Source organism: Cygnus atratus, chromosome 4, assembly GCF_013377495.2.
Source record: "Cygnus atratus isolate AKBS03 ecotype Queensland, Australia chromosome 4, CAtr_DNAZoo_HiC_assembly, whole genome shotgun sequence".
In the NCBI taxonomy this organism is placed as follows: domain Eukaryota; kingdom Metazoa; phylum Chordata; class Aves; order Anseriformes; family Anatidae; genus Cygnus; species Cygnus atratus.
Genome location: NC_066365.1, coordinates 52,596,789 through 52,610,527, shown reverse-complemented (window position 1 = coordinate 52,610,527; position 13,739 = coordinate 52,596,789). Strand labels below are relative to the sequence as shown.

The 13,739-nt window shown below is 38.6% G+C and overlaps 1 protein-coding gene across 1 annotated transcript in view; it reads left to right on the top strand.

The window, feature by feature from the left end:
• The first annotated feature begins 376 nt into the window (after nt 1-376).
• The window catches only part of SLC30A9 (solute carrier family 30 member 9), a 38,120-nt gene continuing 24,757 nt past the window's right edge, over nt 377-13,739 (top strand). The window contains exons 1-8 of the mRNA XM_035554318.2: nt 377-947; nt 2,567-2,743; nt 5,579-5,641; nt 8,404-8,503; nt 10,233-10,325; nt 10,738-10,820; nt 12,490-12,548; nt 13,320-13,387. Coding sequence (XP_035410211.2) covers nt 377-947; nt 2,567-2,743; nt 5,579-5,641; nt 8,404-8,503; nt 10,233-10,325; nt 10,738-10,820; nt 12,490-12,548; nt 13,320-13,387 — 1,214 coding nt within the window. The remainder of the gene's footprint in view (nt 948-2,566; nt 2,744-5,578; nt 5,642-8,403; nt 8,504-10,232; nt 10,326-10,737; nt 10,821-12,489; nt 12,549-13,319; nt 13,388-13,739) is intronic.

Sequence of the window (13,739 nt, the reverse complement as noted above, 5' to 3'; positions counted from 1 at the left end):
GTCATGTAAACGATTACCTAAGCTATCCTGGAAAATCTTCAAGTTGCCAAAACGCTTTTTATGAGTGCGTAATGTGGTGCCGGTGAGACTAATTATATGCTTACATTAAGAATATTCACGGCTCTGGAGCCAAAATCCGGCTGAGAGCAGCAGCAGGAGGTGGCGCAGGCAGACACCGTCATCACCTGCTGGCCGGCCAGCCGCTGGGCCCTCTCTTTGGGGAAAGAAGCAGGTTTTTTATTAGATTGTGCTTTATTAGCACCGACCCGGGAGGTGTGTTTTAAGACAGAGCTAGGGGTAGAGATGACCGTTTTCGCATAGAAATCCTGCAAACTTCACACGGAAATCCTGTAAACAGCTTTAGCACACGTGTTTAATGTTGCGTCTGCAAACAAATCCACCGCACGTCCTGCACGCTCCCTTGTCATCTCTTTCCTATGAGGGTAGGAAGGAGCGCTCCTGGGCTGTCATTCTGCCCCAGCCCGCACCCCTGGCCGCCTCAGCACAGCTCGGACCCTCGGCCAGCAGCACCCCGAAGGGCGTTTTGGGGAGCCCGGCTCAGCGGGAAGGACCAAACCCCGCCGGGGTGAACCGCGGCGCTGAGGGGAGGCCGGGCCGGGCGCTGAGGGGAAGCCGGCGGCAGCTCGGCGCAGGCGCGGCGGGGGCGCCGGGTGAGTCAGCGGCGGCCCCGGGCCCCGCCGCACGTCCGCCTGCTGCCGCCTCAGACCGGGCTCCGGAGGAGGAGGGGAAGGAGGCCGCCGCCGCCGGTTTCTCCGATGCGAATCGCCGGCCCTTGTGCGGCCGCTGGCGTGCGGCGGGGAGCGGCCGCGCTCCGCCCGAGGTCGCCGCCATGATGCCGGCGCTGGCCGCCCAGCGGCGGGGCTGCCGCAGCCTCTACGGGCTGTACCTGCGGGGCCAGGCGGCGCCGCTCCGCCGAGCCTGCCACGGTGAGTCCCGCACGGCACGGCCCCGGGGACCCCTTCCCTCCTCGGGCCGGGCCCGCAGCTCCCGGCCGAGCCTCCCCGCAGCGCTCCGGGGCTGCTGTGGTGGGAAAGTCGCGCCCTGCATGGGCCTCCTGCCCCCACCCGGCAGCGCCAGCCCTCGCCGGGCCTGGGCTGGGGGTGAGAGCCCAAATTTTCAGGAGTTAGGTGAAATAAAGCCCTGCTTTGTGGGGTTTATGGGGGTCCGCGAAGCGGGCACACGCCTCTCCTGCAGGCCACAGAGCCCCTGAAATTAAAATTCTGCGCAGATCTCATAAAGGCACTTAGGTTGCATCGCAGCACCGGCTTTTCTTTTCTTTATTTGTTTCTTTTGCCTGTGTAGAGTAATAGGAAAAGCGTCAGCTAGACATGCCGATAACCTTCCTTTAACGAAGTGCTACGTTGGCACCAATGCTTAGGGAACAGCAGTGCTCACCTTGTGGCAGGTGTTCGCTGCAGTCTTTGTGAGTTCCCTGGGCGGCATCCAGGTGATTTCCTGGGCTATTGCCGCATTGGCAACAGTTTAGAGTTAATAAAAGCGTATTTGACTTTTTTTTTGGTGAAATTGTTTTTCTGGAAGGTTCAAGTCAGTGCATGCACGCATGTAAATGCCACAATATAAAGGATAAAAGTAAAAGGAAAGTTCTTTGTACCTTCATGAGATCCACAGTTATCTGAAATGTGGCTATTTTGTTGAGTTATTCATGCATGATTAGTCATACTTTGTATGACTTGATTTACCAGCATTGCTTGATATATATATTTAACTTGTTATTCATTTAATGTATGCTTTCCAAAGCAAATAGTTTGCCTGCGGCATGTCAGGTTGGAGGAGTTATACTGAGTTTCTGCAGAAGCGTTTGTACTGCCCAAAGCAAGCTGCTCGCTAGCACAGGTTGGTCTGTAGTGCATCCAACTCTGCTTTTGGCCTTTTAAAATTGAAACTACTTCCCCAGGGTGACCTCTCATTTGACTTTTTACACACTTATATTGTAATTTGTCTATTGCAAAGACTGTAGAATTTTACATTATTCTGCATTAAAGGGCTTTGTACACCATAACGTACTTTTGTGGGTGACTTTAGCACGTGCTCTGAAATTGAACCATGTGCGTTACACGTTTTAATAGGTAACATAGTTTGTACAGAGTGTACACAGTGAAATGAAACGGCAACACTGGCTAATAGTTCTGTAGTGGTTTGTGTTTGTTCACTTATAATTTTATTTGAAGATTTTGAGGCAGTATGACTAGAAGAGTACTTAATATATCAGTAAGCCAATCTTAATCAAATAGCTTAGGTTTTTTTTTTTTCCTTAAGATCATCTAGAGGTATGTAGCAAGTTGTATAAAGGGGAAAAAAACTGGCATTAGATGGGAGTTTAAAAGTGGATGTTTAAAGGGAGGCAATGGAAGTGTACTGTGTTTGTGTGCCTGTTTTATAAATCCTAAACACGGGTAAAATAAGCACGGGTCAGTACTTAAACACTAACATTCTGTAACCTGTGTTGGTGTTTCTGGGCCACTTTCCCTCCATTTTCCTTTCAAAATGATAGTCTGAAAAGTCTTATTTTCCTTCCCCCTGTTAGGATGGCAAGCTTCAATGAAAAGTGTGAGTCTGCCATGTATTTTACCGTGCAATCGTCTGCCTGTGCAGTTGATGAGTCAAGTGAGAGTTTATACCTCCAATGGTCAGAAGAAAGATCTTGGATCAGAAGATAAAAATGTACCAACCTCTGAAGAAACTGTGCACAAAGTCGGAACAGGTAATACTGGACTAAAATAAAGAAAACTTTTGTATAAATGTAAAAAAATGTAAAAAAAAAAAATTGTGTGTGTAACAATTGATACTTTTTAAATTCCACTGTGTGACATTACAGCTGCAGAATTCTTAGTATTTTCTGCTTCTTGGCATCTGTATATTAATTTCAAATGCACAAGTGGTAAGGAATTCTGAAATTTGTTCCTATGTTATTCCATTATTTAAAGGATTTATGTTTAGAGTTAATCAGACTTAGTTGTGATGAGAAAAATGTGTGGATGTCAGCAGGTATTAGATAGTATAAGGGATAAAGGGAATGCATCTTTTTTCTTTTGCCACTTTGATTGCGTGCTTGAATTTTTGTTGTACTATCGCAGGTTTGTTGTGTTAAATGAACTAGCGATAAAGATATAATGAGGGTGAATACTGAGCACTTTGACTTCTCTGGATCAGGCTTTAGGTGACTGCTGAAAGGAGGTTGAGCTGTTTCTCCTGCTAGAGCTTTCTGATGTGACAGCTGTCACACCTGCAGCATTCGCATTAAACACTTGATATAATGGACATAACTTGACCATCTTTGCAGCCAATAACGTTCTTGTCAATCTTATGCTAGTTAGGTGTTTAAGAAATTTAGAACTGTCTTGTCCTTGCTCCGTCCTAGCATCCTCTATTTTTTTTGTGCTTATTGAGTGTAGGACTGCATAGATGCATCTTTGAAAGACTAGCATGCTCAAGAGATTACAGATGCTTTTTAAAATAAAAGCTTGGTCTGCTTTTGTCTAATGTTAAGTGGTTTACTCAATAACATTTTATTCTCTTTAGTTGTCATGTTGGCAGGTCTAAGTTCTTACTTTAGTAACTTGTAAATTCCTGAGGCTTTGCAGCAGCCGTTAAAAAGCTAGTCTTTAAAAGCTAGTAAGTGTAGTCAGCTGAAAGTATTATTTTTCTGATGTTTGGAAGTACAACAGATCTTGGATGTTGCTCGAAGCATAACAACTAGATATGGTTTCTGAAGTTTATAATTGGATTTTAGAAGAGGACAGAACTTCAGACCATTTATGTTTCTTGGAAAGTCTTAAGCTGCAGGTGGCTGCTAGAGGGTGAGAATCTTGCAGAAGATACCTGCCTAAATACCACAAAAGGCTGTAGAGTCAGTTGTGGTTGTTGGTATTTTCTGAGTTCGTAATGTACAGCTGCTGGTATTGTTGAAATTCGGACACGTGCAAATAGTCTAGCGCCATTGCTTTTGTGATCGCTTTAAACTTGTGTAATTGGTGACTGTTGTCTGAAGGAGTGTTCCCACCATCTCCCATCCCTGTCTGATTACTCCCTCTCTTGCGTTGGCATTAATGATGTTTAGGCCTGCTTTGGTAAAAATGAGTTGTTCTCTTGTTTTCCGGAGCTGGAGTTCAGATGGATCCTCAAGCTGATCCTGCTCACTGTCTCTGCAGTGGCTGGAGGAGAGATACTGTCCTTCGTGGTCTCATGGCCATAAATCACGTATAAGCCTTAAGTGGAACTGCACCAAGTGGCCACCTTGACAACTCCCTTTTTCTTGAGGGTGGTGGCTGGCAAGTGCACCTGCAACTGCCCCCTGGAGATAGTATGTGTAGAAGGATAATTGCTTTGAGGCTTCTTTTGGGATACATATTGTTATATCCGTGCTTCATATAGGGGGTCTAACGTTATTTCTTGTGTAATAAGATCAGTTTTGTACATTTGAAAGTGTTTTCCTTACCCTTAGTTTCCGAAGCAAGTATACTTGGATTGCTATTAGCCTTACTCCTCAGTTGCTGTAAGGGCAATAACTAATTGCCTGATGAAAAGATAGTTACGGAGTCCAAGCTTCAAGAATATCTGACCTTTGCACAATTTGAGTATCATGTTAAGCTAGCTCATTAATTAACGCTAACCTGCTTGGAAAAAATCTTCATTTTTTTAATGTCCCTTTCAATTTTGTTGATGTCTGTTGATATGTGGCCAACCTATAGTGTTAGGGCACAAAAGAAGGTGTTTGTTGGTTCAAGGTATTAAAATCGTAAGGTTTTTGTACTGAAAGCTCTGTCAAGTTGTATGAGAAAAGGATGCAGTATTTGTCCAAATTATCATGTTGTACTTCAAATTTCTACTTAAAAACTTCACTTTAAAATAAATTACCAAATACCACTTTTTACCAAGTTACCACTTTAAAATAAATTACCAAAATTTATTAATTTTCAGATATTAAAATTCACTTCACAGTGTTGTAAATAATATTTTATTGAATTCTTCTAGAGTCATATAGTCAGATTTCCAAAACAGCTAAAATACTTTGTGCTAAATATAACTCAAATTTGTGACATAAGAATTGTGGGTTGTAGTTTAAATATTCTTTATTTTAAAGAGTGAGGTTTTTCTAGGTTAAATAGTTTCAGTCCCTTAAAATTGAATTACACCTTGAAAGCTCTATGAGACTTGGCTGATGAGCAATCATAAGCTGTGTAGAATTCTTTATGTTTATTAGTCTAAATTTGGCATAAAATTTGCCCCAAATTATAAGTACACTGTTAAAATAGTTTAAAAATTCAGGATATGTTCTGTTATACATTGCATGTTTGGACTTATTTTGAAGCTGCTAGAAGTTTCAGTACCATGTTAAATGTCTTTTGTTGTTACTTATATTTTTTTACTATTCATGTTTCATATTTTAAGAGTTTTAAATGTTGGAAATCCAGCAATTTTTTTTTAGTATCATCATGGAAAGCAATATTAAGCTATATTCTAATGTCAAAGAAACTCTTTGCTGAAAAGAAAAGAAGGTATTTTCATATTTGCCATGAGCTTTATTTTTATTTTACAGGACAAGGTACCAGCAATGCAGATCAAAAGCAGTCTTTCCTTAAAGAGCCAATCCAAGTAAAAGGTAAAGAAATACTTTACGTATCAAAACTTTGTTGCTGTTGATGAGTAGTCAAAAAAGAAGTGTGTAGGGTAACTGGTTTCTGTTCAATTGTGTAAAAAGTTGTCTGAATAACATTTTTTATAAGTGTTTGTATGCCCGCTTTGTTTGTTGCCTGCTTTTTTTAAAATGACTCCCGAAAAAAATGGGTATAGGTGTGTTCCTTCTAACTATTCACTCTTTTATGACTCTTTTTTTAATTACTTCATTTCAGCTGATGTGTTTGTCAGGAAAAGACAAACTTGTTTACTCATCTGTTATGACAGTCTGTTCTTGCATCTCTTTAGGCAAGTCCATTCACCATCTCAGATTTAATGGGGCTAAGCTGAAAACTTGAGCTTCACTTAGTTAGTCCTTGTTCTAAGTCTTCCTCTGTTCCTTCTTATTGCTGAGTTAATCTAATCAGTGTTGTTTCTAAATATATTTTGACCACATGAACAGCCTAATCTGGGTCCTGTAGTGTCCCTGTTTGTGCCTGTAATAAACATAGGCTTCTGTTTTTTATCCACTTATGTTTTGAAACAATATAAACAAGAGCATACTTTCTTTCATGTTGGTAACTTATCATGCTTGGTTTCACTCTTATCTTTATTTGTTTTTTATTATGTTATTGTGAGAGTTATGCTGTAAGTTCTTGTGCTTTTGATCACTACTAGTCTCCTATGAATGGAAGGAACTTTATCAAAACAGAAATTGCCGTTTCTCTTTGAACTCCTTTAAAATAAATATCTCTGCACTGAAACTGACTTAGCATGCAATAGGTTTTATCAAAATTCCTTCCTGCCTTTTCCATAGTTTAAACAAACATCAACTCCTCCTGCTCCTCACTAACAAGGTGAGGTTGGTGTCTCCTATTCTCCACGCGTTTTTGTCTGCATCCCTTACGTTACTTTCTTTGGGTTTATTGTCACTTAGTGCATGAAGGCAGTGGGAACATACAAGGTGGACAGGAGAAATTAGAGTAAGACTGTGAAATTTATATATTTTATATATATATATATATGTATTTTAGTGAGAAGAGGGTTTTGTCTCTGTATGTTATAGACACACAACCAAGAATGATTACGTTAAAGATTTTGATTCTGTCTGTAAAGTAGAATTCTAGTCTTCAGGTGCTGTTGTGATGTAGAAGCTTATTCTTAAAGGAACGCTAATCCTAAAAAAACTGTGCTATTTATAATGTTGTTTTTACATTATCTTTTATTGGACTTTGTCCTTCAATTGGAAATACCAAGTTGATTTTTCTTTTTCTCTCTTTCATCATCAATTTTAGGTAATTATTTGAACTAGGGGGTAGGATTGTCGGGTTACAACCATTCTAACACTGTTGCATAGTGTTTTATTTTAGTGAAACTTACCTGTGTTTCTGCAAGGTGCATTAGTGTTTGATAAATCCACAAGTTATTTTATACTAGGTTTAATACTTTGGGTGTATATCCATGTTTTAAATCAGAAAAGGAGGGAAGCATTCTTCCTGTTTAAAAAAATGTTCATCGGGTTTTAAACTTAGCAAATAATGGACTGTTTTATGAAATCTCTAGTTTGATGTCGTCTTTGCTCAGGAGCATCATATGATGAATGTGATTACTCAAGTACTTTAACACAATTATTCACAATTCAAACTGGATGACAGAAATCATATTATTATGGTAAATATTGGTATCTACAGAGTGTCAGACAATATATTTTGCCTTTAAGCTTTCAAAGCACAGAAGTAAGAAAATGTGAAATCATGGGATTTTTTTTTCTTAGTATTTAGTTGCAATAACTTGCTGTAAGTATTCTATGATTTCATGAGAAGTTTTGGACTAGCTGTAGAAAATATTGGTTGATATCCTGAGATCCTGTGATACACAAGAAATTCATGTGTTTGTAAGTCTTCTTACCAGCAAAGTTTCATCTTTTTGTTTTCAGATGTGTTCTTTATGCTGTATCTTTCAGCAGCTGTAACTCTTCTTGTAACTCTTCTTTCAGAAATAAGCGTATAATGACTTTCTTTTGAAAATAAGACAAAGATATGTACCTACAGACATGTAGGAAATAAAGGCATAGATTTAAAATTCCATTTATTTCAGAGTTTATTATCTATTTCTGAATAGGTGTGGTATCCTTTCTTATGCATGAAAATGTGATGCAGTATGTATTCTTCATTTATAGTTCTTTGCATGTGTAGAATATACATTTTATAATTGTTATAAACATCTAATATTAAGTGTGTTAATTTTGACAATAGTAGCTGAGCAAGGTGGCATATGCAGCCATCTCAGTTTTCTCTGTGGTCTGCAAGATTAAAAATCTTAACCAATTCCAACTTTTACAGGTAAATAGTGGGGGGGAAGAAAGAAATAGTGTACTTTGTCATTTCATTTGCCAGAGCAAAGCTTTTCAAACTGCCATACTTGAATGCTGTCTTAACAGCCCAAGCCCATCCCTGACATTAAAGTTGGATGCATAGCTGACAGTTAAGTATGTGGGATGTTTGAGGGCCCTGTACTACAACCCTGCAAGTAGCATTTTTGGAGGTAGAATCATTTTACTGTTATGCACTTACACAGTTGTGAGCGTTTCTGTCTCTTCTTGAAAGTTTTGTGCCTCGCTGACAAGCAGTGTTTTTCAGAAATCCACTTAGAGCTATCACAATTTGTTGTCAGACTGAATTACCTCTTTGAAATTTCTACTTTAGTCTCTGTCTGTGACTTACTTGTTCATCTATTTCTGTTTTTAAGTGAAAGCAGTCCTTAAAAAAAGAGAGTATGGACCAAAATACACGCAGAATAACTTCATCACTGGAGTCAGAGCAATAAATGAGTTTTGTCTCAAATCCAGGTATGGTGGATTTAAGTTGAAATTTAAATTGTGAATATTTGTTCGTATGTGTTTCAAAAGTAATAATGATTGTAGAGCAACTTAGCTCAGCAACTTTTTACCAAAGCTTTTGCAGTATACATAGTCATAAGTGGCTCTTGTTTACTAAGTGTAACTGTGGTTGGGAGCTTGCACTTAGTTTGCATTGTCTCTGTAGTAGCCTCTTAAACTAATTTACTTATATTTATATGGCCATAAACCTAGCTAGGGAATGTCTGCCTCTAGAGCAGCTAATCACTAGAAACTTCATGTTACATGAGGTCTGTAATTTGAGATAAAATACAACCTGGTTCATTGCAACCTATTTTCACTTGATTCATAGTTACTGTCTTTTTACTATGTGTCATTCCTGCCAGGAAGTCTTACTGAGTAGTGTCAGTTGAGCTGCCTGTCAGACGTGATGCATGTTGTGTGTGACCCATATTAAATCTAAAGGCTTAGTGACTTTGTTCATAACTTTTTCTGCTGTCACTGTTCTTCCCCAGCTTTCATGTGTAGCATGTTACCAAACCATGGAAAATCCAATGATGTTATGCTTAAATCCCCTCCCCCCCCCCCCCTTTTTTTTTAACCTTGACTGGTAAAACTTCATAGGGGACCACCTCTCCTATGAAGAGAGGCTGAGAGCAACTCTCTCAGCCTGGGTTGTTCAGCCTGGAGGAAAGAAGGGAGACCTTAGAGTGGCCTTTTGCTACCTAAAGGGGCCTACAGGAAAGCTGGTGTGAGACTCTTTATCAGGGAGTGTAGCGATAGACTAAGGGATAATAGTTTTAAACTGAAAGAGTGTAGATTTGGATTAGACATTAGGAAGAAATTCTTCACTGTGAGGGTGGTGAGGCACTGACACAGGTTGCCCAGAGAAGCTGTGGGTGCCCCATCCCTGGAGGTGTTCAAGGCCAGGCTGGATGGGGCTTTGGGCAGCCTGGTCTGGTGGGAGGTGTCCCTGCCCGTGGCAGGGGGTTGGGACTGGATGGTCTTTAAGGTCCCGTCCAACCCAAACCATTCTGTGATTCTATGAACTGGCATACTTTGCGGTAATAAAGTTTTTCTGAATTGACCAAAAAAAGAAAAATGACTAAAACTAGATTATTTGTTGGGCTAAAAATGAAATGTTCTGCTGTTTTCTTTGTTGGTGGTGTTTTTTTGTCTGTTTTTAAATAATAATAAAAAGATGCACATCTACGTTTCATTTAGAAGCTAATATGTAGATCAGCACAGAGAATTATCTGTTCCCCAATGTAGTTTTATCTCCCACCTTTTGCAGCTTGCCCGGGTTTTGCGTAGTTTTTAAGGATGCATTTGTTAACGTTTCATGTCATGTGACTTCTCGTATTCATTTAGAAGTGTTAATCTGTTAGCCTTCTTATTGAGTACTTGTATGTGATCAATTACATTCAGATCATTCACTGGAAATGTTTTATTGCTCTGTCTTCCATGTATGATAGTTCACAGTATGAGGACATGATTTGCACTTCTGACTGTGGAAAACAAAGTGGTTTTCAATAGCTTCCTATAGACAGCTTGCTTTGTGTGTTGTATCTATCCTGTTTGGCTCAAGAAAACAAGTTCTTTTTTTTTTTTTTTTTTGTACTGTGAATTAATAATGAAACCGTGGAAGATCACCCAGATACAAAAGTAGAATTAGAATAATATGCATTTTTTTCCATTAAACTTTCTCTGCTTTCCTCAGTGATTTAGACCAGCTGAGGAAAATTAAACGACGAAGCCCACATGATGACACTGAAACTTTCACTGTGTACCTGAGGTCGGATGTGGAGGCAAAGTAAGGTCATTTTTATGACGGAAATGTTTGGATCATTTAATAAAATGCATTATATGAGAGAGAGAACTCTCAAAACTCTGGTTTACAATGTAAAAGGGCAATAATGTTTTCTGTTTTTTATTTGAACACATTTTATATCCTTATTTTTGTGACAATTACATGGCATATATAAAACTGGAGGGTATGTTTCTTGTGTCCAAAGATGAGAAACTTCTCCCGTGCATCCTCTCTCCCATTTTTTTGTTCTGCAAAGTAATATGTGGGTCTTTGTCAGAAAGAACGATGTGATGTTCTGTTTTTAGGAAAGTCATTTTTAATGCAGTTAAACCATAAAGAAGTTACAGGTCTGTTTTTTTATTGAGTGTATCTTGCATAAGTAGAGCAATTGTTAAGGTACTTTTACTCTGTGCAGATCTCTTGAAGTTTGGGGTAGTCCAGAGGCTCTTGCTAGAGAAAGAAAACGACGCAAAGAGGAAGAGATCAAGTACAGAGAAAGTGAGTATAGAATCACAGATTCATCTAGGTTGGAAGAAACCTCCAAGATCACGGAGTCCAACCTCTGACCTAACACTAACAAGTCCTCCACTAAACCGTATCACTAAGCTCTAAATCTAAACGTCTCTTAAAGACCTCCAGGGATGGTGACTCAACCACTTTCCTGGGCAGCCCATTCCAGTGCCTAACAACCCTTTCAGTAAAGAAGTTCTTCCTAATATCCAACCTAAACCTCCCCTGGTGCAACTTTAGCCTATTCCCCCTTGTCCTGTCACCAGGCACATGGGAAACAGACCAACCCCCAAATTCAAGTGTAAACAACAAAGTAGGACTGGAAATCCACTAGATGGTGAGTGTGTTATTTCATTGAGAACATACAAATTTGAAATTACCTATTACTCAAAAAGATTTTATAGCATAGTATTAGTGTAACACATTGTTATCTATGCAGTTATTATCTATTAACTATCTTATAATTTATTAATTCTATGATACAGCAAGAAATTGCATTCAGTTGAGGTTTACAGTCATACTTTATTTTTGGGGAGGGGAGCATCTTAGACAATAATAAACATCTTAAATGGTTTTGGGTTTTTCTTAACGAGAATATTCAGAAGGCATAAAACCAATCTAAATCTTGATATAATATCTTTACCAACTTATTTTCCCCCTGAAATGAGTTCAGCTTGTCTCTGCTTTGGAAGGGGGGGGGAAAAAACACCCGGATCATTTTAAGCAAAAGTCATCCTTTTGTTTAAAATAAAATAATTATTGTCATCAATAGCAACTACAGTCAAATCAGTATAGCTTTTAATGGATTTTGGACTGTCTGGTCAGTTAAAATCTCAGGAGAGGTAATATCTCTTCAAGGTACTTATTCCAATTATGCACTTAAAAATTAAAGGTCTTTTTCCCTCTCTCTCTCCCAGTTCTGCAACTGCAACTTCCTGATAGTAAAACAAACTAATTCTTGAGCATAATACAAAAAAATGTATATATTAAAAAAAAATAAAATGCTACTTATTCATAATAGCATTCTGAAACAATGCATACTGTAAGTGGTAACTTCCTTTTTGTACAGACTATCCTTGTACTCCACCGGCTGTTTCAGAGTATTTTGTACATAGTATTTTGTACAACTTTGTAGGACTACAGCTTCTTGCTTCTTAGTATACCTGCGTTTATTTTGAAGTTACTGAACACTATACATGGATGGGAAAAATATTGAAATTAAGAGACTTGCAATGAAACATCCTCCCTTCTCCCCATCATGGCAAAAAAGGTTGAGGTAGGGGCAGTAGAATACCTGGATTTTGTTCTAAAGGTGTTGTTGCTCCCCCACCCCACCCCGGGAAACTGAAAAGCCAAAAAGAGCTTTAGCCAAAACAGTGTATTTTTAATTTTTTCCTCTGCATGTAATCCTTTGTTGGCAGAAATGGAAACAATGTATGGGATCATAGCAAATTATATTTGGCATTTTGTGCAAGTACATAATATGTATTTCTGATTAACAATATTGAGGAATTTTTCACAAACAAATATCCCTTTAAAATATTTTAATTTGGTAAGACCATCTTGCTCTTAATTGAAGTTAGCTGCTGTATGGAAAAAAAAATCCTGAAACTACTAGCTACTAGTAAATACTCATGATAACAATTTTTTATTGCAGATTTATTTAGAAACCAAAGGCTGTTGAAGGAATACAGAGAGTTCTTTGGAAATACTAAGGTAAGAGTTGTTTTAATGATTTTGGCAAGAAAAATGCTTTGAGATATATTAGACACCTTTCAAAGGAAAAAAAGTTGCAAAACAGTTGCATAAGCATAACTGCTTGAATGTTACTGGAAGATTTATTTTGACTGTAATATACGAGCTGTATCTCTGATTGTAATGCAGTGGTAAATGGGTTGCCAGCTTAAATGAGCTCCAACTGTGGTGGTATAATCCACCGGAAAGTTTTTTTGGCAATTGCCTTAATAACAAAATTGCAGCTTCATTTGGATTCTACCTATAGTCTATAAATGTGTAGTAAATACATTGTTGATTTTAAACTGTAATAGATTTCTTAAGCCAAACAAACACACCAATGCTTTGCTCTGCACCTTGCGTTACTTTTGGCCTTTCCTCTTCGCTTAGGCAGACGTATTCCCTAGATCTTGGTACTCTGTCATGGTAGATTGATTTCTTCATCTTTCTGCTGCACAGCTGGCTTCTGTCGTTATGGTTGCAGTGGCCCCTGGTGGAGGCTGGAGGCTCTGTTGGTTGTTTATCTTTTTTTATAGCCATCCGTTTGTAGTAGTGTATAAGATGCCACTGAAGTTTGAGTGAACGTTCAGTATTAATTAGTAGGCTTCAAGGGCTGTATCTTCACTTTTGCAATACTGTGTAAAGCAAAGATTTTATGTAATAATTTGTTCAGTAGATACTTCATGAGGTCTTCAAGATTTGGTTATTTTGTTTTAGTAACTTGTTTTAATAATCTCTTATTTCTTTATACAGCCACGCTCCAGTGCAGCAGCTATGTTTTTCAAGGGACCAGGGAAAGTGGTAATGGTAGCTATTTGCATGTAAGTTTAAAAAGGAAAAGTTTTCTTTATGCAAGTATTAAAAAACATTGATTTTTTTGTTATCCTGGTAAAGGAAGCAACAGTCTGTGTATTCAAGCTAAAGGTACCTTTCTGTAACTCAAATTAATAGATCTGTTTATTCATTGTTGATGGTAAAGATGTTCAGTAGATCATCAATATGTGGAGATGAGAGATGTTTTTTATATCTGATTAGAGGAGAGCAAATTTTTGGAACATGATTAAGCTAAACAGTTTATTAAAGTAAAGCCCTACATCTTGAAGGACATGAAGAGGCAGACATTTAAAGTTGTTCTTTTTCTTGCTCCCTTGTGGAAGGAGGCTTTTAAACAAT